The 26,365-nt window shown below is 36.0% G+C and overlaps 1 protein-coding gene across 1 annotated transcript in view; it reads left to right on the top strand.

The window, feature by feature from the left end:
• Positions 1–26,365, top strand: part of CEMIP2 (cell migration inducing hyaluronidase 2) — a 59,178-nt gene that overhangs the window by 1,401 nt on the left and 31,412 nt on the right. The window contains exons 2-6 of the mRNA XM_070938637.1: positions 3,431–3,770; positions 6,508–6,648; positions 9,988–10,549; positions 17,645–17,814; positions 19,225–19,413. Of these exons, the coding sequence (XP_070794738.1) occupies positions 3,443–3,770; positions 6,508–6,648; positions 9,988–10,549; positions 17,645–17,814; positions 19,225–19,413 (1,390 nt within the window). The 5' untranslated portion in view covers positions 3,431–3,442. The remainder of the gene's footprint in view (positions 1–3,430; positions 3,771–6,507; positions 6,649–9,987; positions 10,550–17,644; positions 17,815–19,224; positions 19,414–26,365) is intronic.

The raw sequence follows: 26,365 nt of genomic DNA, 5'->3' as shown, positions 1-26,365 counted from the left end.
CAGATCTTCCAATGGTGCAGTTATCATCACTGAAACTGATCCCTTTCCCCCCTTCTTCCTTTCCCAGTATTGGGTAGAAATGCCTTTTAAACTTAAAGTTTAAAAATTGAGCTGAAACTTAAACTCTTGTTGGTTTTTCATCCAAAGATATCAGGATTTTGTACTCCTAGAAGGTCAGTTAAGTGCTCCCACCTAATTGAGCTAATTGAACAATGCCGGTTTATAACACCTTCAAATTCTGTGTATATACTTGGTCACTGAACTCAAGGATATTGCAAATATAAGAAGAGTGCTGAAATTGGCAAGCAAAATTATTAGAAAATTAAAATACATAGACTAGAATTGGCAGCTTTTACTTGAGAGAGAAAACATACGGTATGGAAAGTGTGGAAAGAATTCTTTGTCTTCTCTCAATGTTAAATCTTGGTGTCATCTACTATGAGATTCAAGATAAATCATAGAAAGTCCTTCTTTTAAATCTGTCACAATTAATTTCACCATCTTAGGTGGTTTTAAAAGGGGTCTACCCAAGTTCATGGAGGATTAACTTCTGGCCTTGATGATTGTAACTTGTAACTCAATCTTCTCTATACTCTATAAGATTGTATAGACCAGGGCTTCCCAATCTTGGCAACTTTAAGACATGAGGAGTTCAACTCCCAGAATTCTCCAGCCAGGTATGCTGATTGGGAACACCTGGTATAGACTATTGCCAATGGTAATTCCACTCACCATTGATTATTGACTGTACACAGTGGGGTTGATGGAACTTGTAATCCAACATCAGAAGAATTCCAGGTTGATCCTGGATTGGACTCAGTAATTTCTCAAGGATCTCTAGGAAAGGAACTCAATATTAAAACACACAAACACAACGTATTTTGTTGTTTCTGTCAGAAAGGAGGCATTTCAGTGAAAAGCTACAGAGGAGAAAAAATGCTAATTGGCACAATATACATACACAAACACACATATACATGTTCTCTGTGTTGTATTCAGTCCATCTATTGAAGATGATATCCTGTTCAAACTGACAAATGGGATGTGGTCCACAGATTGGTCCCCTCAATGACGTATTGTCACAGGGCCAAAACTGCTAGCATTCCCTCAGCTCTGCTACCTACTTTCTAGGAAAGAATTGCTATGGAGCAATGGGAGCACTTGGAAATCACTGACCTGGCAGCATTTAGAAGATCCCCAAATAGAGTGCCTCGAAACAAGCTCTTGTTTGACGTTAGCTCCCCTACACTCTTGGTTTTAGGAAAAGTGGAAGATAGCCAAAACAAATGCATTTTCTAGCATCCTTTTGGGAAAAGCAAGAGATGGCCAAGGACAGATCTGTTCAAAATTCTATTGAACTGTATGTAGGTATATATGCACAGAACTGAACTGTATGAAATACAGAATTGTAACCAACAGACAGTGAAAGTTGCATATTAATAATTTCATGTGATAGTTCTAATGAGTCAAAAAGCTATGTCTTTTAAAAGCCTGTTAATACATCTTGAATTCTTTAATGGAAAGTACTACATTCCTTACCTGTGCCAAGATGGTGTGTGGGTATTTCTGGCATGTCCATTCTTGCTGAAACAAAATGGAAAATCTTCGTTTAGTGAGTTCCTAGCCAAAACCAAGTAAGAATACTCAGTGTAATAAAATTAGGCAAAAGGAAAACTTATTCTTACAGCCTTGGAGGTGTTCGCCTCATGTGGGAGTTCAAGCATTAGATATTAGCTCCTATCTAGTTTTAATAGTTAGCATGCTCAGTCAATTATAAAAGATAATACAGGCAGTAACGATGTAGAAATGAGTTTTACAGTGATCGTGTACTCTGCTGGCATTAACTATGACAATATAAAGCTAATTTGTACAAACGCTGTGGGTGAAGGCATAATTAAGACCATAGCCAAAGGCTAGTTTAAAAAGTATCTTTATTTGCACTCGGCATATGGCATAGTCAACATAGAATTTAATTATCTAAATAGATTACAAAGTTTCATTGATTAATTAAAACTTAATAGGGCTCCTTAATTCTTGAAACAATGCATTTTTAATACAAGTGCTTTAAACATTTACAGCCAGCTGATGTTGTCTGAACAAGGCTTCTCATTGGAAAGAAAGAAATTTGATTATGGGTAATTGAGCACAATTTGAGCCAGAATTTCTGTTGCTAAGCAAGGCAGTTGTTAAGTGAGTCACACTCAATTTATAACCTTTTTGCCAGGGTTGTTAAGTGAATCACTACAGTTCTTAAATTAATCATGTCATTAAGTGAATCTGGCTTTTCCGTCCTGTTGCCTACCATATGCTGATGTAAATTAGTAAAATGGAAAGGCCAACACATCTAGAAAGGACAAGCTTGGGCAAGATTGGTCTAGTAGATTTGCAGATGAACCCGAAAATTTAAGATCAGATAAAATCAAGGGAGCTATTTACTTCTTTCATTGTGTGCCAGTCTAAAAGAATTATTTTACACATTCAAGTGTATCTGCTTTACTTTTAAAACTATCATTAAGGCTGATATCAAGAGTGAAAGAATAGTAATATTTTAAGTTACGTTGTCATATATGATTAGCATATCTCAAGAAAAATGTACACTGTTGATACCAATAAGATAATTAGAATCTTATTTTTTTATGGCTTGGTAGTGAGCCAGACTATAGATTAGAATATGGTATTTGTTCCACGCTCGTATTTGTTCCATTCTCAGGCTATTCATCACTATTTCACAGATGTGGGGAATATTTTTTTTGCCTTCAAGAAAAATATTCAGTAAACTGGTTGATATAGGCAAATCATTTACATATTCTGATATTTATTCATGAGGTGGGCCAAGATACCTTCTTAGATTAGCAGTGCAAGTGAAAGAAAATTTACATATAAAAATTGTGATTTCATTTACTAATCTTCTGTTCTGACCTTCACTGACTAAAATGACTGCCATACTTACTGTATATACACAATCATAATCCATATTTATGATCTTTTCTCATATCCCAAACCCAATTTTTATAAGCATGTTTAATTATTCCAATTTTGAGCATAATTGAAAATTTGTTGAATTGTTTTTGTATGCCTAGATTTAAAAACACTACAATGACCTAGAAGCATATCCCAATAGTTTGTCATATTGTATTACTGAATACAGTGATTGAAGTCCTTTAAACGTTGGTGAAATTTCCAAGCGTGTTTCCTCAAACGTATGTGTTCATTTGTTTGACAAATCCCTGTATAAAAATAAATTGTAGTCAAGCTCGACTTAAATTGGAAAATCGGTTTCATGTTTTTTTGGTATATTATGCAAAAGATGGGCCTCCTTTCATTCTAAGTAATTTTAAATTTTTCTTTAAAAAATCATTCATTTATCCATTCTTTCGTCTTTGTATTAAGTTTGGGGCTGCTGGAATAATCTTTTTTATTCTTGTTCTAGTGATTGTATAACATGCACACCGTTGGTCCCAGGGGAAGTTCTCCTTCCTTCCTTCAGGCACAGAATGGAAGCAGCTATAAGTCTGGTTACGTCCCAGGAAGAGTTGTCCCACTTCGTCCTCCACCACCTCCAAATAATCAAGCTTCAGCCAAATTTTCCTGTGCAAGACAGGAAGCTCGTGCCACAGTAGCCTCTTCAGGTGATCCACAACGCTGTCAAGCAGAAGCAAGCAGAAAAAATAGGCACAAAAATACATTTATTTGCTTTGCCATATCCAGCTTTTCATTTTTTATTGCACTTGGAATTATATTGGGCATAGCATCAAAGTATGCTCCTGATGGTAAGTTTCAGTAAGTTGCACTCTTTATTGAATATTGCTACCGATTGGGGGAAAACCCCCCTCCCCATGCTGCTGTTACGTAAGAAAACTATTCAGATTTTAAGTGCAGTGATTTTATCTATGATAATTAAAGCACAAATAATTATCTTTAATTGGAAATTGGCTATTGGAAATTGGCTGTTGGAAAAATAGCCATTTTTAATGGTGACAGTACTTTTAATAGATCTCATTTCTCTGATATTTGAAAAATCACAGAAGATATTGTAGTTGGCATAGGAGTTGGTTAGTGTGCATATAGTTCTGAAGTTGGTTTTGGTCTTTTTCCTGAAAATATATTTGATGCACTCTCATCAACACCTAAAGTCTCTCTCCAAAGTACAAAACTGCATTTTATACTGTACAATACATCACATTTTCCACAAAAGCACAAGAAATACAAGCTTCACCTTTTTTTCCAAAGCTGTTTAATTAAAGAGTCTGGAACTCAAGACAGCCTCGGAAGTGCCACCGAAAGTGGCGGCCGAATTATGTCATTAAATAATTGGGAAGATAATTTATATTTAAAACAATTAATGTTAATTAGATGATAATGTAAGTTAAATTTAATTTCCATGCTTCTGTAACCTGGACTTGACCTGTTTTGTACCTGACTTTTTTCATATAGGCCAAATGTCATTGGATATCTCCAGTGTAGGAAGTGACTCTGATACTCGGGGTTTTTTTAAAATGTTAATACACACACATATCTATACACATAGGTATATAAATATGCTTACAGATATATCCATACATATATTTGAAAAGTAAAGGCTGTTAATTTCAAACTAACCTTATCTGTCAGGCAGTGTAGGAGCTCTTTGGAAGTGTGGGAGTGGAACATACATCTGTCTATGATTCATTAAAGCAGCCATATCTCTTTGCAGGATTGCATGGCTGCTATAGGGAGGCCTCCACTTTCTGGGTAAACCACAGTGTTTGGTTTGAGGGTTAGCTTAATCTGTAAACTCTGTATTTACTTAGTTGTTTGAAGATTGGTCACCTAACATGCCAGGTGATTTGCATCTTAAGAGCTTAGTATTGCATAGGAACCAAGCCACTGTGGCCTTACTCAGTCAACTTTGTTTTTAAAAAACATGATTTTAAAACGTTGATGCTGAGATTCAACATGCCTGTACAAATGAAATGCCTCTGCATTTTCAAATGCACTCTGAAAGCTCAAATGTATTCTGATCAGCATGACTAAAGCATATCAATACCGTGCAACCTACCCCAAAACGTAGCAAGCCATATCGACATACCTTTTAACAAAATTTTCTGTGCTTATGGGTTGCCTTGGTTTGGTTGGCTGCTTGAAAAACCCATTCTGGGTTGTTGTTGGGGGTTTTTTTTTGTTTTTTTTGAGTGTATTTGAAAAAGTAAAAGGAATAACTGGCTAGTTTGATAAATGTTTAGAATTTATATGATGGCTCTTCAGCCCTCTTTTTTTTTAAAGAAACTTTGGAGTGCACTTAAAAGTGAAAAAACAAAACCCTATTTTGATTTGTAAACTTAAAGGGTGTGATGATATCTATATTATGCACTTGTCCATAGTGGATGCAATCCTTGTTAGTTTGCTGCAAAGATTCATTTGAAGTTTTTCTATCCCTTTCACATTTTAGCTGCAAAGGAAGGAGTTACAGTACATTGCTGAGTAAGGATGTACCCATGATTAGGAGAGATTCCTTTGTTTTGCCTGCTACTAAGCAATGCAAACACAGGCAGTCTACCAGGAAAGGATTTTTTTTGTGTTTTCCAGGTGGAGATTCTTTCCTGGCCATAGCAGCACAGCAGCTAACAATTCTTTCTATAATGTTCCATTCTGCCAGGCAAAAATTGCAACACTTGAGGGATCTATTTATGACTAGCCTATCAATGAGAATTATTTTTGTTGGGGGGGGGGAACAGGACATGATAGCTGTCTTTTAGTACTTGAGGTGCTGTCACAAAGAAGTGGGAGTGACTTATTACTTAGGGCACCAGCAAGCAGGACAAGAAGTAATGGGTGGAAGTTTGTCAAAGAGAGATACAACCTAGGGGACATTTTCTGACAATGAGAGCAACCAATCTTTAAGTGACTTTAGTAGTGGTTAAATTTGTTTGTCTAGAAACATTTCCTAACTGCTAAAGTTGTCAAAAAATGAAATTATTTTTAAAAACAAATGAGTTATTCTATTTGCTGGTGAAAAAGTAAGAGAGGACCTTTTAATATTTTCCTCCCTAAATTAGAGGGGTCCTAACTTACTAGAATTTGTTCTGGAAAGAAAGCTTTGGGTACATATCTACTTCAGTAAGACTTTCTCCAATCAGCACTTTCCCTACTTGTTGACTATGATCCTTGTCATCCCCAGTCAGGCCTTCAGCTACTTTTAATGACAGTGGTCACATCTATCAGTGGCTATGGCAACTGTTGATGATTGAGAATTTAGTCCAACATGTCTGGAGAAGACTGATCTAGAATATAGTTTGATTTCAGTACATAACTTGTGACAAAGGGTTAAGATAAGGTTTTATGGAATATTTAAAAATTAATGGATTATAACATTAAAATATCCATTAGATCAATATCAATTTGTTTTCAATTGTGGGCATTTTATTTCGATTTAAAAATTAGCAGAGTGAGTGGTATATTATCATTGCTGTATTAATTTCCTGAATACTGTAGTACTTTAATTGTAATTATTATCCCATTGTGTTACAGAGAACTGTCCAGATCAAAATCCCCGCCTTAAAAACTGGAATCCAGGACATGATAGAGAAAAGAGAATTGTAATCCAAAAAGGAGATCTCTTCCGTCTGAATATGGATGCCACGGTGTATTCCATAGTTATACAGGATGGAGGTAGGCAAAGTAGTTCATAATGCTAAACTGAATGGGATGAGGGCAAGTTTTTTTTATCTATTCATGCATTAGCTGTAGTTACTTGCTGAACAGACTAGGCATCTGAAAAAAAAAACTGCATTGTGCATTAAAAGTTACTCAGGTGACAGAAGCATAGTTCCCACCCATCTTTCTTTACTCTATATCAGTGGCCCCAACCTTTTAGGCACCAGGAGCAGGTTCCGTGGAGACAGATTTTTCCGTGGATCGGAGGGGACATGGTTTTGCATGCTGCCAGCATCCCATGGATGGGGCTTCACTTGTTTGCATGCCCAGGTTCTAGCATGCCAGGTACTGGTCCATAGAGCCTGGGGACCTCTGCTCTATACAATCACTTTAAATATAATTTTCCCCAGCTTCATTCATTTTTTTCAAGAAAACTGGCCTTTTGTGATAAGATGGCTAAAGCCATACTCTTAATTTCTTTTACCAAAAATATATCCTCTTTACCCTAGTTTTATGTCTGAATTGGGCAGTCATTTATATAGTTAATGTATTTGTCTCCATTGTTAGACTTTGATCCTTGACATTGCCTTTATTTTATGCTAATAGTTGTGTGCAGCAGTACTGCTATTAACTGAAAGGATATGACTAGGGAGCAGCAAGAAAAATGAATAAATAATTTTCTGCCACAGTTTTATTACAATAAATAACATTCACTGGCACAAAGGTTCCATTTTTTTTATTGATTGATAATAATATCAATTTAAAAAAAAAAGGTTCCATTTTTCTCATTGTTATCCACAAAGAAACTTATCTGGCCAGAGAAACTGATAGTCTTATGACAGACTTAGCCATCATGTTGTACTTTAAAATCTGATATGATTAAAGAGACAGGGGGAATGTTCATTGAATGAAAGTAGTATGAATTGGCTCATTGCTGAGATGTTTTTCTCTACTTTGGGTAGTTATAGCAATTACCATGTTCAGTGTTATTTCATTTGACATCTTTTGAAAAATTGTATCGTTCAGGTTATTAATAGAGTTCCAAGAAATTACAGCTGTCATGCTGCCAATTACAAAAATCCACATGTGTCAGGATTGCTGTGCATCTTGGCAGTTATCCATATTTACTGCAAGTGATATCCCAAGAAGAAAAAACAGTTGAATAGCCACCCAAGTTTAGAACAGATATTTCAAATCATTTTATCGGAAGGAAGTTTCCTCCCAGTTCATTTCCTGTCCTTTGGAGAAGAACACACAGCTAGTGTGATAATATATAATGGTGGTTCACCAAGCTGTCTCCTAGATGGTTTGAGGCAAAAATGTCCCATGTTCCAAGCCAGTAGAAACAATTTAGAAAGGTTGCTCAAGAATATTTCTGGGAAGAAGCAAAGGGAGAAAATGCATACTAAATTACATGAGTAAACTCTATAAAGAATAATGTAGAAAACAATGACAAATTGTTTGCCTGAGAACACATTTTTTTCTTTTTTATACATATAAAAAATTACTAGGCACCCATTTTGTAGCTTTTTTTTGTTTCTGTCATAACTTCTTAGCAAGTAAGTTAAAACAGATACTTGCTACCACCAGTCTCATTCATTCTTGGGTCTCCAAATATCCAGATCATTTTTTTCCCTATATTTTTTACTTCCTGATATCCATTCACGTCACCTAATGGAATAATCTTTTCCCCTTTCACATTTATTCAGAATGTTACATAATTTCCCCCAAAACTTGTTTTTCCCCATTACTATTACTTACTGGAATTTAATAAACAGTGCTCATCTATCTTTGAACTCCTATTTTTGTATGGATCCACAACAAACGAGATAATATATTTTTTAGCATACGTTTTAACCTTTGCTTCTCTACATGTATTAATCAACCCTGCTCAGCAAGATCAGATCATCTTTCTTCAATTAGATTCTATCCTTTCCATTTCTATTACCTTCACCATCTGGAACATGTTTATTTTTCCATTCATTCATTATTTTTACTATATATTCTTCATGCTTTTCAAGTCATAGTCTGCCATACATTGACTGTCAACAGAAGATTCCTGAAGAACCACCATGAAGAAGGACTTTATCACCCATCTTTTGTTTAATAATGATTTTATGAAGAGTAGTTTTAGGTTTTTCAGCTTTACCATATCAATACCTCATTTGCATTTATGGCTAAGGAAAAGTAACCATTTGTTTTGGGGTGTTTTGGCAAATATGCTGCAAACATGTCAAAAGCCCCAGTATAACCCCAAATATACGCATGGTATTTTATGCAAACTGGGATCTCTAATCTAAAGGTTATGTGTATGGTGTTAATTGGAGTATACCATTGATTTGCAGTCTTCATTTAAAGGTGTGTGTGTGTGTGTGTGTGTGTGTGTGTGTGTGTGTGTGCATTTCTCTTTAGCCAGGTTCTTCCTACGTAAAGCAAGATTTTTATGCAGCCCTAGTTCAGTGAAATCACAATCTACTAGTTTCTAGGCTTTTTTCAGGCAGCCAGCAAGCACTCTGCTGCCCATTGGGAGAATCCATTGGGAGACTTAGTCTCCCAATTGGCATCAGGGTGCTTGCTGGCTGCCTGAAAAAAGCCTAGAAACTAGTGGATTGTGATTTCATTGAACTAGGGCTACATAAAAATCTTGGTTTACGTAGGAAGAACCTGGCTAAAGAGAAATACACATAAAGGCCTACGAAAAGAAAAGAAAACATACATACATACATACATACATACATACATACATACATACATACATATAAAATATTTTTATTCAACCGGGTATTTTCCTACGTAAACTTCTCAAACGCAATTTGAGAAACTGCAAGTTTCTCAAATTGCAGCCATAGCTCAGTGAAATCACATCCACTATCCTAGGCTTCTTCAGACAGCAAGCATGCATTTTGCTGCCTATTGGGAGACTAATATAGATCTATGTCTGACTCATTGGTTCTCATCAGTTAGCCACACCCTTACCATATGTTCCCTCCCCATAGAGGCTAAGTATTATATTTAGCTGATAAAGAAATAAAGGGAGACTAGTATAGATCTATTTCAAGCTATTTCAAGCTCTCATCAGCTAGCCATACCCTTACTTGGATTCGAATTTGGGCTGCCTGCATGTTAGGCAGTTGTATTAATCTCTGAGCCACAAGTTCTCCTCCCTTCATCAGCTTGAGCCAGGGGAGAGATTAAGTGTTTTTCTATCGAGACACCTGGCCTACCCCAGCATGTGGGAGGGAGCGTACTGCATCCCTTTCGCCTTTCAGCTCCAATCCAGGAGCCTTCAACATATATATATATTTGCTACTACATATTTAAGAATTGCTTACCTAACAATATTATTTCCTACAGGATTACTTGTCTTTGGGGATGATGAAAGTGGATCTAAAAATATTACCCTGAAAACACGTTTTATCCTAATAAAGGATGGTGGAATGCTTCATATTGGAGCAGAAAAATGTCGCTATAAGTCCAAAGCAACTATAATCTTATATGGCAAATTAAACGAAGGTGATTATGTGCCAACATTTGGTGAAAAATTTGTGGGCGTGGGCCCCGGTGGAACACTGGAATTGCATGGCTCTCAGAAATTATCATGGACGTCCCTGTCAAAGACTCTGTATTCTTCAGGACTGGCCTCTGGATCCTACACACATGAAAAGGAATTTTTCCGAGCTCTGAACGTGAGAGTGATTGACCAAGACACCGCAAAGGTTTTGGAAAAGGGGAAGTTTGATACTCACGAATCTCACAATGACAGCAAAAAACTTCAGGATTTTCTAAAGGCTCAGCCTTTTGGTCGCATTGTTGCTATTGCTGTAGCAGACTCAGCTGCTAAAAACCTACTAGAAGAAACGAAAAGAACCATTCAGGATCTTCTGGGAAGTAAGCTCGTCAAAGGACTGAGTTATAGGTAAAAAAAAAATGTTTTTGCAAAAAGCCTCTGTGCTCTTGGTTAAAAAATTATTTTAAAAAGGTGGTCCTTATAGTATTATTTGGGATCTCACCTCAGCTTATTTTAATGCATAAATATAAAGGCTAAACACATTTCCTTTTGAGTATGATTTGCAGAGCCGCATCAGGAAGTTCCATAACAATCATCAATGCTTCACAATTCTGATAATCCTTACAAAAGACATTAAACTACCCCTAACTCCAACCTAAGTGATAAATTTATTTTTTGATGTATATGGCTATCCACTTGCCATTCAATTCTGGGCAACTAATATCTAGTTGAAGCGAGCAAAATCAACAAAAATCAAAATTCGTCATGTCATATATTGAAATTTATACCCTTTAAAAACAGATTCGGCCAACTTACTTTCCTCCTTAGTGTCTAGGAAAAAATCATATATTTCCTACCCCGACCCTAGGACACTTGATTATGGCGTTAAAAATAAGTAAAGCAATTCCATTTTCCAAATCCAGTTTCACAGTATATATTTAGACAAATGCTGTTTATTTTCTCTTCAATTTCACATCACTGTCCCCCCTCCCATTTAATGTTACTGCTTTTCATATCAAGCTGATCGTTGAGAAATGGTTAAGCAGAAATACCTCCATGTTGGTTTCTTCTGAAAAATTGAATGCATACCCATTATTATGCAGTATTGATCATTTGGTATAAAAATAAATTTCAAGGAAATATTGAACTATCCAGGACTTCTCCTTGATAGGCAGTAGAAATGTTCTTTGAAAGATGTGAGGCCTTATTGGGTAGAAATGATTGAAGAGATGGAACCCAAAGAGGAAAGAGACTGCAGAATAGTGGGCAAGGGATCCTCTGTATTTAGAGCAAAACATTCCTTTGCACAATTTTATTCAATATTTCCCATCCTATTTGGTACTTGCAGTTTTACTAGATTGCTCAACATCGTCTCTAAAATTCAAGAAAGCTGTTTCAGCTTTACTCAAAAAGGCAGGCAATAGAAGGATGGGACAAGAAAATTTCAGTTCCTCTGCTCTTATAGGTTAATGCCTAGATTTAATCCATAATATTTCAGTTACATGTAATAGGCTACTAACCTCCTCTGGCAGCAGACGAAGAAAACAAACCCTTGCCCTTCTATTTTTATTTATAGCAAACTGTTTTATAATCTCTGTGATTTGATTATACATTTTAATAGCAGTGTGAAAGTCAGTTCTTCTCTTCATAATAATACAAGGCAACCAGATTTCTTGGCTTTGACAATTGGGAAATTAGTGACTCTGTATGTACATCTAAAGTAGGTGTCAAGCCTGAATTTAATTGGGGTGTGGGATTGTTTATATCCTTGGGTACTCTGACATGAATTCAGTTTGACACAGTTTGGAATTGAAGGGGGAAGAGCTGAGGAGGATAGTCTTCAGCCAAAACAACATAGATAGCCGATGATTCAAGTACATTCCAACGGCTGGCCAGCCACAGGAGTAGGAGAGAAGTCGCCAAGCAACCAGCTCTCATCTTGGTTGGACAATGTGACAGATTGTTTTGGAAAATTGAGAAACTATTACTTATATTGGGGTGGAAAGCGTGGGAACTTTCAGTACTGGCTTTCCACCAGTTGTGCCAAGGTGATGTATCTAAATAAATTTGTTCTTTGAGGAAACGAAATGCCTTGGAGTTCGATTTGTAATGAGTGCATTACTTGGAACCTGACGGTAGGCATGCAAGGATTTGTTAAGAGCGGCATTTTACATATTTATACAATCTTAAGTATGTATTTATTGCCTACTCAAGTATATGTATTCTGACAAATCATGTAAAGACATCGGCCTGATTTTGAAAGTATTCTTTTAATGAAATGTAGAATAAGAGTACCTCTTATACTAACTTCCTTAATATTCTGAAACAGTGCCCCCCAACATTTTGGGCACCAGGGACCAGTTCCATGGAGAGAGGTTTTTTCATGGACCGGAGGGCGCATGGTTTTATGTGCTGCCTGCATTCTGTGGATGGGGCTTTGTTTGTTTGCCATGGCCCAGTTTCTGGCATTCCGTTGACCAGTGCCTGTCCATAGAGCAGGGGTTGGAAACACCTGTTCTAAAAGAGAGTAAAGGAAGGGATTATGAGAAGATAAAAGATTGGGAACCAAGCGTCATGGTGAAATCACATGTTATGTCATGACTATATTTATCTTCTATAGTCCTTAAAGCAAATTAAAAATCATCAGAAAAGCTTGGTTTGAGTGTCATGGGTCATAGGTACTGCTTCTGTCTGTCCGCAATAGGGAGACTACACAGAAGGAATTTCCTCCCTCCCCACGTCCCCATGGGGGAATGGGACAACTTGCTGCGGCCAACTCACTACAGGACAACCCATTGCAGGACAATTTAACCATTCTATTTAATTATTTACAATAAATAAAAATTATTTACATTTTTGCCATTCACATTTCATTCTGCCGCTCCTTTTGCATCCTTTCTTTAATGATTCTATTCCATCATTTCTTTGATATTAGTGTAACTCTGTTGTGTAGTGAGTTGTCCCTTAGCGAGATGGCCGTGGTGAGTTGTCCTCTAGTGAGTAGGCCAGGGCAAGTTGGTGGCAGTGAGTTGGCTGTGGCGAGTAGACCATGGTGAGTTATCATAGTGCCAATTCTGTTCTGGAAGGTTAATGGAACATAACATGCTGTAGTTAAGCATTCAGCATTGAGCTATATGGAAGAATGTCCAACTTGAATATTTTGTACATATTATTATAATAAACTCTGCTCCTTAATATTCATTAATGCATCAATATTTACAAACAACAATCCATATACACCCCACTAAAATGACTGCACAGGAGAAAAGAGCAGCTTTAAACTATTTGTTTGTATAAAAAGGGGGGAGCCAGCCAGCCTTTGGCAAAATGCCTAAAACCATAAACTTTCTTTCAAAAGCTGTGGTGTTCTTTAATAAACTCTTGGGTAAATTTTCTTAGTATCTAGGAAACCTGGTATTTCAGGAATAGATATTGCTGCTTTATTTTAGTATGGCTCCATCTTTGGATGCGTTTCTTGTAAGCTGTTGGATCCTTGCAAAGGAAAAGTTAAGAGTTTTAGCATGTAGAGAGGTAAGGATGTAGTTAGATATACAGCTGTGTAAAAGCTTGATGTCCAAATCCATCAGTTTGAATTGCATGCCTAAATTTTCAAGGCTGCCATTTATCTGCCTAACTAAGGACCTGTATCTTTTGCATAAGACTATAAACGGATATTAACTGTTTTTTTCCTTCAAATTGAGAGTAAAGTTGCTTATTAGTCCAAAAAGCTTAAGCATTGGAATAAACTGAGCAAATGCTGATTCTTTAGATTTTAAGTCCTCTCTCTTTTCTTTTCTCTTCTCCTTTGCAAATTATGTAAAATTTTGCTTTGATCAAGTATTGTGATGGTTGCAAAGCACACTCATTTCTTTTCACAACTTGATTGGTCCTAATATTGTCTTATAATGGATTTCTTCAAAAATTTCAGTGTGCTGTACAGGTAGTCCTTGTCTTATGATCACAGTTGAGCCCAAAATTTCTATTGCTAACCAAGACAGTTCTGTGAATTTTGCCCTATTTTACAACTTTTCTTGCCACAGTTAAGTGAATCACTGCAGCTGTTAAGTTGGTAACATAGTTGTTAAGTGAATCTGGCTTTTCTATTGACTTTGCTTGTCAGAAAGTGACAAAAGTGACTCAGGTGATCACATGACCCCGGGACCTTGGAACCGTCATAAATATAAATCAATTGCCAAGTGTCTGAATTTTGATCACATGATCTTGGGGATGCTGCAATAGTCATAAATATGAAAAATGGTCGTAAGTCACTTTATTTGAGTGCCATTGCAATTTTGAACAGTCACTAAATGAACTGTTGTAAATCCAGGACTACCTTTAATAAACTATTGTTTTCAGTAAAACATAATGGCGGTTAAAATAATCTTTCCCAAATCAGATATATTGAGTATAACTCCAAAATTTCTCAACAATGATTATACTAATTAGAGGATTCTGAAAATTGAAATGTAAATTTCTAGAGGGCTCCAACACTGGGGAAAGCTGAGTTAAAATGTGATGTTAATACAAGAAGCAATCTTTCAGTAGAAATGATAGAATTGTAATTATAATGATTATACAAGTGACTGAGTAACATTCAAGCAGTTATTTCTGATTGATTTGAGGGGGATTATTATATTTGCTACATTCCTCACTGGAGGAATTACTTCATAGCAACATTATTAGTCTTGACTGCTGTGGGATTTGCTGAGCTGTAGAGATGAGGCATCTGTTAAGTAGAATGAGTTTAGTGATTACTTAAGCAGCCTTTCCTACTAACTGTTTAAACATAAATTAATAATAATGCCTAACTTTGTAAAGAAACATGTTACAGTTTTGTGCTATATACAGAAAAATGCTTACATTCCATTGTTAAAAATAGTTGTGAATTGATCATGAGCCCTTTGTATTTTAATTAATCAAGCACGTGGACTGCCAACACAAGAGGGGGGGGGGGAGAGAGAGAAGAAAGCAGAGAAAAGATAGAGAAGGAGAAAGAAAACTGCAAATTCAAAAATGTTTTCAGGAGATTAGTATCACTTTAAGAATCTGTATCAGGTCATAGCTGAAGCAGGCAAGCAACAAAGTTTAGAAGAAATAAATCACAAATTGGGCCCCCAAAACATGGTTGTACAAATTGACAAGTCTGTTATTTTGGTAACATGGAAAGAACTATTCTGCACCTTGCTACTTAACCAATTTCTGTGCTTTACTAATGCTTTGAAATACTTGATTTACAGATAGCCCTAAAACAAAGAGAAACAATCTGGGCAGTGTGTTTTAACATACTTTATTTTATTTGGCTTATAGGCTGCTCAATTTGCAAATGACTCATAAAAATTCCCTGAACTAATTAGGATTTGATCATAAAAATCATCATGTTCAATGTATTAAATTTATTAGAGTACCAGTGGCATATTTCTGACAGTGAGAGCAGTTTCATTAATCCTCCTCTAGAAATTGAAACTATAAAGATGTGTTTATTCTGTTCTCAAAATTAGCCATGTTCTCAAAATTAGATTCAGAAAATTTCAGATTTCCAAAGCAGATTTGGAGGCGTGACAGAAAGAAATGTCATTGTGTTAGAGTCTATTAAAATTGAACTGAATTCCATCCACAGATGGATTTTTTTTTCTTTGACTGAACTGAATATTTTTTAATCCTTTGACTCAACTGAATATCCTTTACTTTTTTAGTTCCATGTGGTCAAAACAGATTAAGTCATATTGTTCTTCTTTACATCAATTTGCTGCCTGTCATCCTCTTGTCTTTGACCTGGAATTGAGGGTCTTGGAAAATGATGTTTCATTCTTGCTTTAAAGAAGCCTGTAACAGCTACACATTGATAAGCTACTGTACAAAGCTAGCAGAATTTTTTTAAGTTTAAGAGAAAAAGGCAGTAATTTAAAAGTGTGGGAAATTTTTACATCACAATAAAACAGTTGTATATTCAGACCTTGGCCTTTTCTCTTCTTAAATTTATTGTATTGTAAAATAATATTTTATAATTCATCCTATTTTTAATTAAATCCCTGAAATATTATTTCAATGTTTCTGTCCCAAATCTGCACATTTCTTGTATTTCCAGAACCAAAGTTGAAGTAGAAGGATTCTTTTTCTTATGGGTCTAAGAATGAATGAGTTTTTTAAAAAAGTTAATTGGATAGCATGCTTACCAATTTCAAAGACTCTTTTTTTTTTTTAATGTGAGCAGTTCCTTCCCCAACAGTTCTAGATGTTGTAAGTGAAATCATTGCTAGAAATGTTAATACCTGTTAGCACGCAATGAAGGGGGTGGGGGGAAAGGTGGAGAGAAAATGGGAATCTCTTGGTTCTGGTCTTATGAAATCAAAGGTGTCTTAGTGTAGACCCAGTATAGAAACCAGGAGCCACTGTAAAGGCAGAAACTTTCTGTCAAGAATATATAGATTTTCAGGAGATAGGGAGGAGTAGAGAAGCTGATCTTGGCTTACTTTCTAGCGAACAAGTAATTTATAGGGTATCTACAGCAAGGCCTTCACGCCAATGGACTAAGATGTTCAGCTGTAATGCTGAGACACACTGATTCATTTAGCAATAGCACTTAGACTTATATACCACTTTACAGTGCTTTTTACAGCCCTCTCTAAGCAGTTTACAGAGTCAGTATATTTCGCCGAACAATCTGGGTCCTCATTTTACCCACCTCGGAAAGATGGAAGGCTGAGTCAACCTTTCCTCCCCCTCCCCACCCCCCCAGCCCAGCAAACAAATATGATTTTTGTGAGTATTTATAATTTTTTCCTTATATAATCTCCCTTTTTGAGGAAGTGTCTTCAGTTCAAAGTTGTCTTCCTTTTGGGTAAACAAGCGTGCACAATGCTTATCTCCCTATGCTAAAAAAAAATCCTTGGCGCATACTGTCTCAGTATAAATCTGTAAAACCACTGGTGCTTTTTAAAGAAAAATTGTGTCCTTTACACTCTTACTAATTTTGTTTTATTATCATAGAAGATTCACATATACAGTAATGGGCTTTAGGTTAGAGTTTGGAAAGTGCTAATTTCCAAATTGTGAAATCATTTGAAATCGAATATTTCTCTGTAAGTAGTTCTTTCTTTAACTTAAGCTTTTATCTCTTTTGGTTTGCATATGAGTTTAGAAGTGTAAAGAATTAAGTTCAAGAGACTTCTGCAGTCCTTTCTTGGGAATTAATTCTTGAATACATCAAAACAAGCTTCTCCAGCCACGTGACAACCGGATACTTGTCATAATGAGAATATTATAATCCCCGTTAGTCCCAGGCAGTATGCCTGTGACGGGTTGGTATTCATATGACAACAATAACAACTGACGCTACTTTTCTGAAAAATGAAACTGAACAACTGGGAAATATTCCTTAATGCATCAAAGTGAAGAATATTTTATTTGGATTTTTTTAATTGATAATTTTCCATGTATTATTACTGTTTTTTAAAAGAAACCTTATTTAGGGTAAGTATTTAAAGTTGTGCTCTCTTCTTACAGGCAAGCCTGGGCTTTAGTGAGTGTAATTGGTGACGGAAATTCATCTTGTAATGAATCTGTGAGAGACTATGAAAATCACAGTACAGGAGGAAAAGCTCTTGCAGAAAAAGAATTTTTCACAGTGGATGGCCAGAAATTTATTGTGAGGGCTTTCAGTGAATGGATTGCTGGTAGGAATATGCTATTTTTAATTTTATTTTAGAAAACAAAATTTAGTTTGGTTATCTTGTGCAGCTAGGTTTGCTGTATTTAGAACGCATCTTTATTGCTATGTACCTTATGTTGATCATAAGTTGTAGTCTGTTTGGAGGCCAGAAGTAAAAAAAGAAAAATCTAAAGTTTAAAAATAATCAAAATGTCTCTTTTATGTCCTTGTTTTAATAAGCAGAAAAAAAATGGAACTTTGGGATAGATACACAAGACAAGTCTGCTGGCAAGAAAATTCAATATTGCTTTCTTGTTCCATTTTTTTGGGGGGAGGCACTGTTTTTTATGAAATGACAACCTTTCTAATATTTATAAAAGAATTGTTATTGGTAGCAAATAACATCTTTTGATTTAAAATGTTTACAAAAAAGCCATGGAAATCAATTAAAATGTTTTTCCCCATAATGCCATATGTCACCTTCATACTTTTAAATAGGGAAAAATAAATCATGGTTTTGGTAGCTCTTTAAAGCATGATGATTTATTAAATATTCTTAAATTAGAAATGTGCTTTGTTGAGATCTATCAAGTATGAAAGAAAAAATAGGTTCCTATATTCCTGTCCTGTTGCAGATAGGCAAAATTGGAAGGCTTATAGCTTATAGCAATCTAGATTTTAATTCAAATGCTTTGACTATATTAATAAATATTAGGCATTCTGCTGTTACCTAGGATTGAACTCTCAACCTTCTATGTGGGAGGCGAGTGTATTCACTATGTAACCACTAGGTTACATAGAGTACTGGCAAAATTTATTTATTGTAAAATAAAAATAATATGAACTTCGGAGTATTCTGCAGTTGCATCCTTGTTTTTCATCCAAGAAATCATTCTCTATGTTTTTTGTTTTTTGTTTTTATTTATATGCCGCCCTTCTCCGGAGACTCAGGGCGGCTTAAAATGCGTTAAGGAATAGCCTTCATACTTTTGTATATTTATACAAAGTCAGCTTATTGCCCCCACAAACTGGGTTCTCAATTTACCTACCTTAGAAAGAATGGAAGGCTGAATCAACCTTGAGCCTGGGGAGATTCGAACTTACAGTAATTGCAGGCAGCTGAATGTTAATAACAGGCTATTAGCCAGCTGCGCCACCAGGCCCGTGAGACAACCCTAACCCTAACTCCTTACAAATAGTGGTTCCTCATTCATAATCCACAAGAATATACTTAAAAATACTACTGCAATTATTTTTGGTAGATATTGGTGAAAAATCATAGGGAGTTTAACTGTAGCTCTGTACTACCTTTCGTCTTGCTGATTTGATTTGCATGTGCATTAAACTGTTTTGCTATAATACTATTTGAGCATTTGCAAAGGTGGCGACTTTTTTAAAAAATGAACCAAGAAAAGTGTTAATTTTTTGTTCCAAGGTGTTCCAAAGTGGGGTTTTCAGGTTAAAACTGTGCATGGAGTGATAATGGATTTGTCAGAAGATGTTAGCAGCTGGAAGCCTGGAGACCAGATTGTTGTGGCAAGCACTGATTACTCTATGTATCAAACAGAGGAATTCACACTCCTTCCTTGTCCAGAATGCAACAAATACCAAGTCAAAGTAAAAGGTAAGAGCTGAGAAGTAAAAATAAGTGTATCTAGCAAGCTTCCCCCCACCCCCCCAACCAAGGTATGGTTCTGTTATTTTACAGTCCTGGTGACTTTTTGCTTTGAGAATATTTTTCTAGCTGCTTAATATCCACCTGTCTAAAATCCTTAATTGACTGATGTGGGATGCATGGCATTGATTCTGTAGGCACAGTGCTTGTGAAAGGAAAGGCTGCTTTAAATTTATTTGTTCTAAGAGACGAATCAGTGAATTTGATTTGATCTGAGTTAATTAAACAGTTGTATCCACATACCTGTTTTTATAGCCCAAATGATGATTCTGTTCAACTAAAATTAGATCAATGCCAATTAAAAAATGTCTATTTCTGGTTATCTGTTTAAAAAATAACCTTCCCTTTTCTATTGTTCCTCCCTCCCATGCATTTTCCTTATTTGGGGTGACTGTCTTAAGCACTGAAGCATTCAGTATACCCTTGTTTCTTTCTGTAGTGTTTGTCTTATACCTGCTACAGAGATAAATGATTTCTCATGTTGGACAGTAATGTTATTAGGATAATTCACTCTCATATCAAGCAGAGCCTTGATGGTGCAGCGGACTAAGTGCTATTATGTAGCACTTAGCTGCCAGCTGCCTGCAATTAGTGTGAGTTCAAATCTCACCAGGCTCAAGGTTGACTCAGCCTTCCATCCTTCCGAGGTAGGTAAATTGAGGACCCGGATTGTGGGGGCAATAAGCTGACTTTGTAGAAACACCACTTATGGGGGGCCAAAAGCCCTAATAAGCAGGTATATACAAAAGAATGAAGGCTATTGCTATAAGTGCATTGTAAGCTGCCCTGAGTCTTCGGAGGAGGGCGGCATATAAATTGAACTAATAAATAAATAAATAAATAAAGCAGTAAAACTTTACTGCAAGTCTCTTCATTAAGAGATCGGAGTCATTTTCCCCCCTCTTCTCTGCCCTTCGCTTCCCTTGGATTTTCTAACACTTACCACCTATAACTACCAGAATTTGATGCAAATTTTTACTCAGAAAGATGGATGTGTTTCAGATATTACATTTCTTCATAGCCTAATGCTTCGGAGATGTTAAGAAATATAATGTTCTGGGAGACAAAAACCATGAAAGCAAAATAAACAATTTCTATGAAATTTGTGAAATGAGGTTGGAAAACAGTGATCTGTCCACTCTCAAAATCATATATAGTTATTGTTCTTAGAAGAAAGCATGGCTGCTTTAAAGTAATTCTTAAATGGTCTTAAATAATTGTATAGTTTTAAGGTGTTTTCGGATTAGGGGCATCCATTTAAGCTGGGTTATATTTGTAGTAATTATAATGCCCGAAACAGGTTAGTGTAAACTTTGAATTCTTTAAGTATAATACTAGTTAAAAACCACTATGAATATAATCATTTATCAAATTTCTATACTGCCCATCATGTTTGCATGATTAAATGAAAGATTCTATAATTATTTTGAAAATTCATGATTAATATTTATTGAAATCTAATTCTTAATTATGAATTGAGGATTTAATAGGAGCTTAGCTTCTAAGAGAAGAGCTAACTTTTAGTGAACTGCTTCTTGCCTTATTTCTAATTTGTCTTAAAGATTGCAAGAAGAATCTTAAATTACTGTAGTCTAGGAGATAATATATTTCTCCCAAATTCTATATACATATCCCCTTCAGAATTTCATTAGTTAAAAATTCACTGAAGATGAGTGGGAAGAACAATATATTTGGTAGCAGCTTCTGTTTTCCAGAACCATCTAGGTATAGTAAAATTATTAGTATATAATAATAAAATCGTAAGAGGAAAGTGTGTTTGGATATGTTTACTGCTTTGAGGTATGATACAAATAAATAAATCATGCATATATACATACAGGTAGCCCTTGCTTGAAATGGTAATTGGGACTAGCACCTTCATCGCTAATTGATGCATTTATAAAGTGTGATGTTCCATGACTGTGGCAGTTTACAACAGTATTTCACCAATCCCAGTTGCTGTTGTCAGACACATTTTGCATTGTCACAGAATTATGTGGTCACATGATTGCCCTTTGTGACTTCCCGCTAGCTTCCCCATTGACTTTGTTTGTTGGAAACTAGCAGTGAAGGTAACAAATGGCAACCACCTGATTGCTGGATGCGGCAACCATTGTAATTGTGAGCCAGTTGCCAAGCGCCCAAATAGTGATCATGTGTCCACGGGGATACTGCAATGGCCACAACTACAAAAACCCATTGTAAATCTCTCTTCTTCAGCACCATTGTAACTTTGAACATTCACTGAACAAGGGGCCGTTCAACAAGAACTTGAACGTGTTCAAGTTGAACGTGTTTAAAGGGTTAAGAACTGGTGGATGCATTGCTTCAGAAGTGATTTTGCAGTTGATTGAGTGTGTATTATTAAGGTTGTGAAGCCTGAATGTAAGAAGGCAGGAAAAGGTGATGTTACCCCAACCAGATTATTACTGTGGTGAAGAAGAGATTACGTACCTTAATTTAGATAATATTGAAGATAACAGGAATAACCCTAATATTCCAAGAATTGGTGATATTGAAATTTCTGTTTCCTCATTGCCTTTAATTTCACATGAGGTATTCTCAGGATAATTTTATCTTGCTTTAGTGAGCTGTCCCTTTGCTTGAAATATAGATCTCATCATCTTTCTAGTGAAATTTTATTCTTTGCTTCTCTTAGTCCTCAGACTTCAGCATCTGCAGAAAGCTTGTGCCAACTCTCTCACATGAATGAGGAAAGGCAAGCAAACTATTTCCATATGGAAGCAGTTCCTCGGCTTTCTATTCATTTAATATCCAGTTTCCTTCACTGTTCCAAAAATCTGTCAAGAGCTTCATCCCTTCCTACTTCGCAGGCATGTACAGTCCGGCTGAATTTTTTGTGCAAGAAATCAAGTTCACTTTACCTGTTAAACTTCCAGCACAGCCACTATACATAATTTTTTCTTTTTGTAACTATTGTTATTTTGCATTTTGGTATTCATTATTTCTGAATTAGATCTTTACATCATCTGGTTTGAAGAGTTTATGTCTGGACAAAAATTATATTCTACATTGAATTGTTACAAAAAAACCCCCATAATGCAGCGACCATAATGAAAAAGCCACAATAAAGCCAAAAGTCAACTTTTACAGATCTGCTATAATGAGATTAATATGATAAGATTCAATACGTTGGTCTCATTCAAAAATAAGATAAAATAGCATAGCTACTTCTTTATAGTGAATTATTTTTCCATAGCACAAGGTTCATCCAGTGCAAAGAGAATCTTACACTTTATAAGGAAACATGACAATTGTATTTTTAAGGAAGAAACTGCCATTTTTATGTGGAAACATTTGTTTTTAATATAGAAGGAATTCAGGAAAAAAAATAATTGGAGTGTTCATTACATATTTAAATATTTTGATAATCTAATACTGTTCAAAGAGCAATATACAAATGTTGTATAAAGCCATTTTGTCTCTTCAATTTCTGAAGCTGTTACTTGTGCATGTGTCCATTTGTGGGCACGCTTGTATGTGTGTATGCATGACGTGTATGCATGCATGCATTCTTTTCTAATACTAAGAGCAAAATTTAAGTTTTTACATAAATTTCAACTGCATAGAACTTGGAAGAAAGTAAATTTTTGGTGCCTCATCAGATTCTCATTTTCAGCTGGATTGTTCATATTTTAATTGTTTTTTTGGTGCAGACATATTAAAACTATTTTTTTCTGAGAAAAAATGGACTGCTATACAATTTTGATAGTCCTTGTCTTACAGCAATTTGTTTAACACTGTAAAATTATATCAGCATTGAAAAACGTAACTTACACCAGTACTCATAATTACTGCTGTTGCAGTGGTCCACACAGTCATGCAGGGACTTGGCAATCAGCATGTATGTACAATGGTTGCAGCGTCTTCGGGTCACATGATTGCCTTTGTGGCCTTCCAATAAGCAAGTCAGTGGGAGAAGATGGATTCATTTAACAACCATGATGATTCACTTAACAGCTATGCAAAAAAAAAGTTCATAAAATTGGGCGCAATTACTTAATGACTACATTGCTTAGGGACAGAAACTTTGGTTGTAAGTCAAGAATGACATGAAATATTATTATTATTCAACTCATAGAATGCACCTCTGCTGATTTTAATCCTTTTCACTATTCAGGCCCTTATTCTATGCCTAGACTGTCCTGTAGATTTACATAACATAATTAGAGTGATAGAAATGCTATGATGGGAAACAAAGTGAGGAGACTCTTGGCCAGTCTACTGTACTTGGCTCTAGCCCACCAAGGAACATCAATAAAATAGTGAAGTCTTGAATGATCTTTATTCAAAGTTTTAGATGAAGAATTGTGTGATCCTAATATTTCTCCTGAGAGCTCCCTGGAGAGTCCAAGAATGGGCTGACTCGTCTGTTCCTCCAGAGACCGAGCTTTCAACTTTGTGGCCATGCCTCCGTCCTCCTCCTCTCTGACACAGTTTCGGCTCAGTCTTAGCCTTGAAGAGACTTGTCAATTGGAATTCTTGAATTTTCAACGACAGGTTTTTCTTCGCGTTGTGGGGGTTTTTGGAGCTGCGGGTTTGCGAAGGAGCCGCAGCTTGTTGCCACACGCTCCAATTTCGCTCGTAGAGCCGCCGGCCTGTCATCCAAGCTTCGGTTCAAGCCAATAATCCATACATATCTACTTTGCATTATTGCCTTGCCTTCATATTTCACACATTCTCAAGCTGGAAAAATATATTCCATTCCATAACTCTGCTTTGCAGAATTTCTCAGTCAAAGGCAGGGTTAGTACCAGTACAATATGTACAGTCATTAGCTTTGTGCCTCTTCATAGGCTGTACACCGCCCTGAGTCCTTCGGGAGAAGGGCGGTATAGAAATAAAATTATTATTATTATTATTATTATTATTATTATTATTATTATTATTATTATTATTATTATTATTATTATTATTATTTACATCTACATGTGCCCCCAGTCTTATGTGGGCTGCTAAGCTTTTGGCAGATTGTCTGGCTTCTGTAGAATGCCTGTAGAAATCTAAGGAAATTGCTCAGTCAGCAAGTCTGAGAAGTATTGAAAGCTAAGAATTTGAGTGGTTAATCAAAAAGTTCTTGGTTATAATCTTGCTTTAGCCTTAAAGTGACTTTAGAAGTGTCATTTTCCTTATTCTCAGTCATTCTGTCTGCTACCCAGCACAAAATACTGACTTTGCAAGATTGTTTATAATGCTTAAAATTGGAAAATGCTTAAAGCGTTTCAGTGTGCTAGATTATTAGCTGCTACCATTAATTACAAATTATTTCTAATAATAATCTATTATTATCTATTTAAATACATTTAAAAGAGAAAATTTTGAGTAATACCAAAATAATGCTTCTAAGCTAATAGCAAATCTCCTATTGCACTTTGTATTTTTTTTTCTGTTACATTTGTTTATATATTATTTATACATACTGGGCAAAAGTCTTAGACCACCATTACATTTTTTGTTGTAGCAATGGTATATTGACCATATATAATTATTTCTCAGTCTCCTTATTAAATTACAACCAGAAAATACAGAAAATTTGTATGCAGTTTTCAAAAACAAAAAAGCAGAAAAAAATAGCTTCCATAGGTTAAAGTGCCAAGTATTTAATGTTACCTCCCCTTGCACTTGAGCAACAGCAGACACACTGGGTCCTGTAAACCATTGGTCCTGAACCTTTTTGGCACCAGGGACCAGTTTCATGGAAGACAATTTTTCCACAGGGGAAGGAGGCGGGGGGAGAGAAGCACACTACTTAGATCCCTCACATGTGCAATTTACAGTAGGATTTGCACTCCTATCAGAATCTAATGCCTGGTGACCTGAGGTGGAACTGATGTGAGTGATGATAGCACTGTGGAGCATCTGCAAATACAGATGAAACTTCGCTTGCTCGCCTGCCACTCACCTCCAGCTATGCAACCCGGTTCCATGGCCCAGGCTTTGGGGACCCCTGCTGTAAACCTAAATGGAATGGAACCAGGGGTGAAATGCTCCCAGTTTGGACCGGCTTGGGCGAGTAGGCGATGGTGGCGGGCAGTTCAGAGAACCGGTAGCAAAAATCCCTGCCCCCTCACCCCATGCCCAGCTGAGCCATGCGATCATCAGAGCCTTTTTTTTCTTTTAAATGTTTAATTTAAATGTTTGTACAAGACGTGCTTGAACATTACATACAGTACAGACACATGTTGCTTGAGTGCAATTCATTGGAAGCTTGCCAATAAGACCAACTTTCAGTCATATCATTCCAGTTAAAGTGCCAAAGATCATAGAATTGACAGACAAAAAATAATTTTATATCAGCAAGGCCACTCTCAAAGGGAAATCAACAAACTGAATATTCAAGATATGGCATTCAAGACCAAAAAATAATATGGATGGTCATTAAAACTTTGCTGAAACAACAAAGTGGATGGTGGCCTAAGGCTTTTGCACAGTACTGTATATTATTGTTCTAGGAAATCATTTAAAAGAAGTCTGTTGTTTTAAGAAATCAATCAGATTCTCCTGGGAGAACTTCTATTTCCGTAGTTGTCTTTCTTTTCTAGCAATCATCATCTATACATAGGATTAGAACTTTAGCATTGCTTTCATTGCCATTACAGAAACATTTTTCTAATGCTTGGAAGAACCTTTTAGCTGTATATTCACAAATAATATGGATAACAAAGAGATTCTAATTTTGCATAGCCTTGTCATAGCATGCCACAGTGTTTGCATTCCTGTTGCTCATTGCTGTCATCAGCTGGTGAATGGGACTTTGCAAGTTCTTGATGCTTCAAAATAAGGTATCAGTAAAGCTTTTGTTTCATTTTATTGAAAAATAATCCATTTTCCTAACTGGGAAAAAGTTTTAGAGTATACCATTAAGAGATGGTGTGATGTT

The sequence above is a fragment of the Pituophis catenifer genome, unplaced genomic scaffold, assembly GCF_029215685.1.
Source record: "Pituophis catenifer annectens isolate HBS135680 unplaced genomic scaffold, rPitCat1.0.hap2 SCAF_2, whole genome shotgun sequence".
Classification (NCBI taxonomy): domain Eukaryota; kingdom Metazoa; phylum Chordata; class Lepidosauria; order Squamata; family Colubridae; genus Pituophis; species Pituophis catenifer.
The sequence above is the reverse complement of the archived record's forward strand: the minus strand, read 5'-3'. Positions and strand labels throughout refer to the sequence as shown.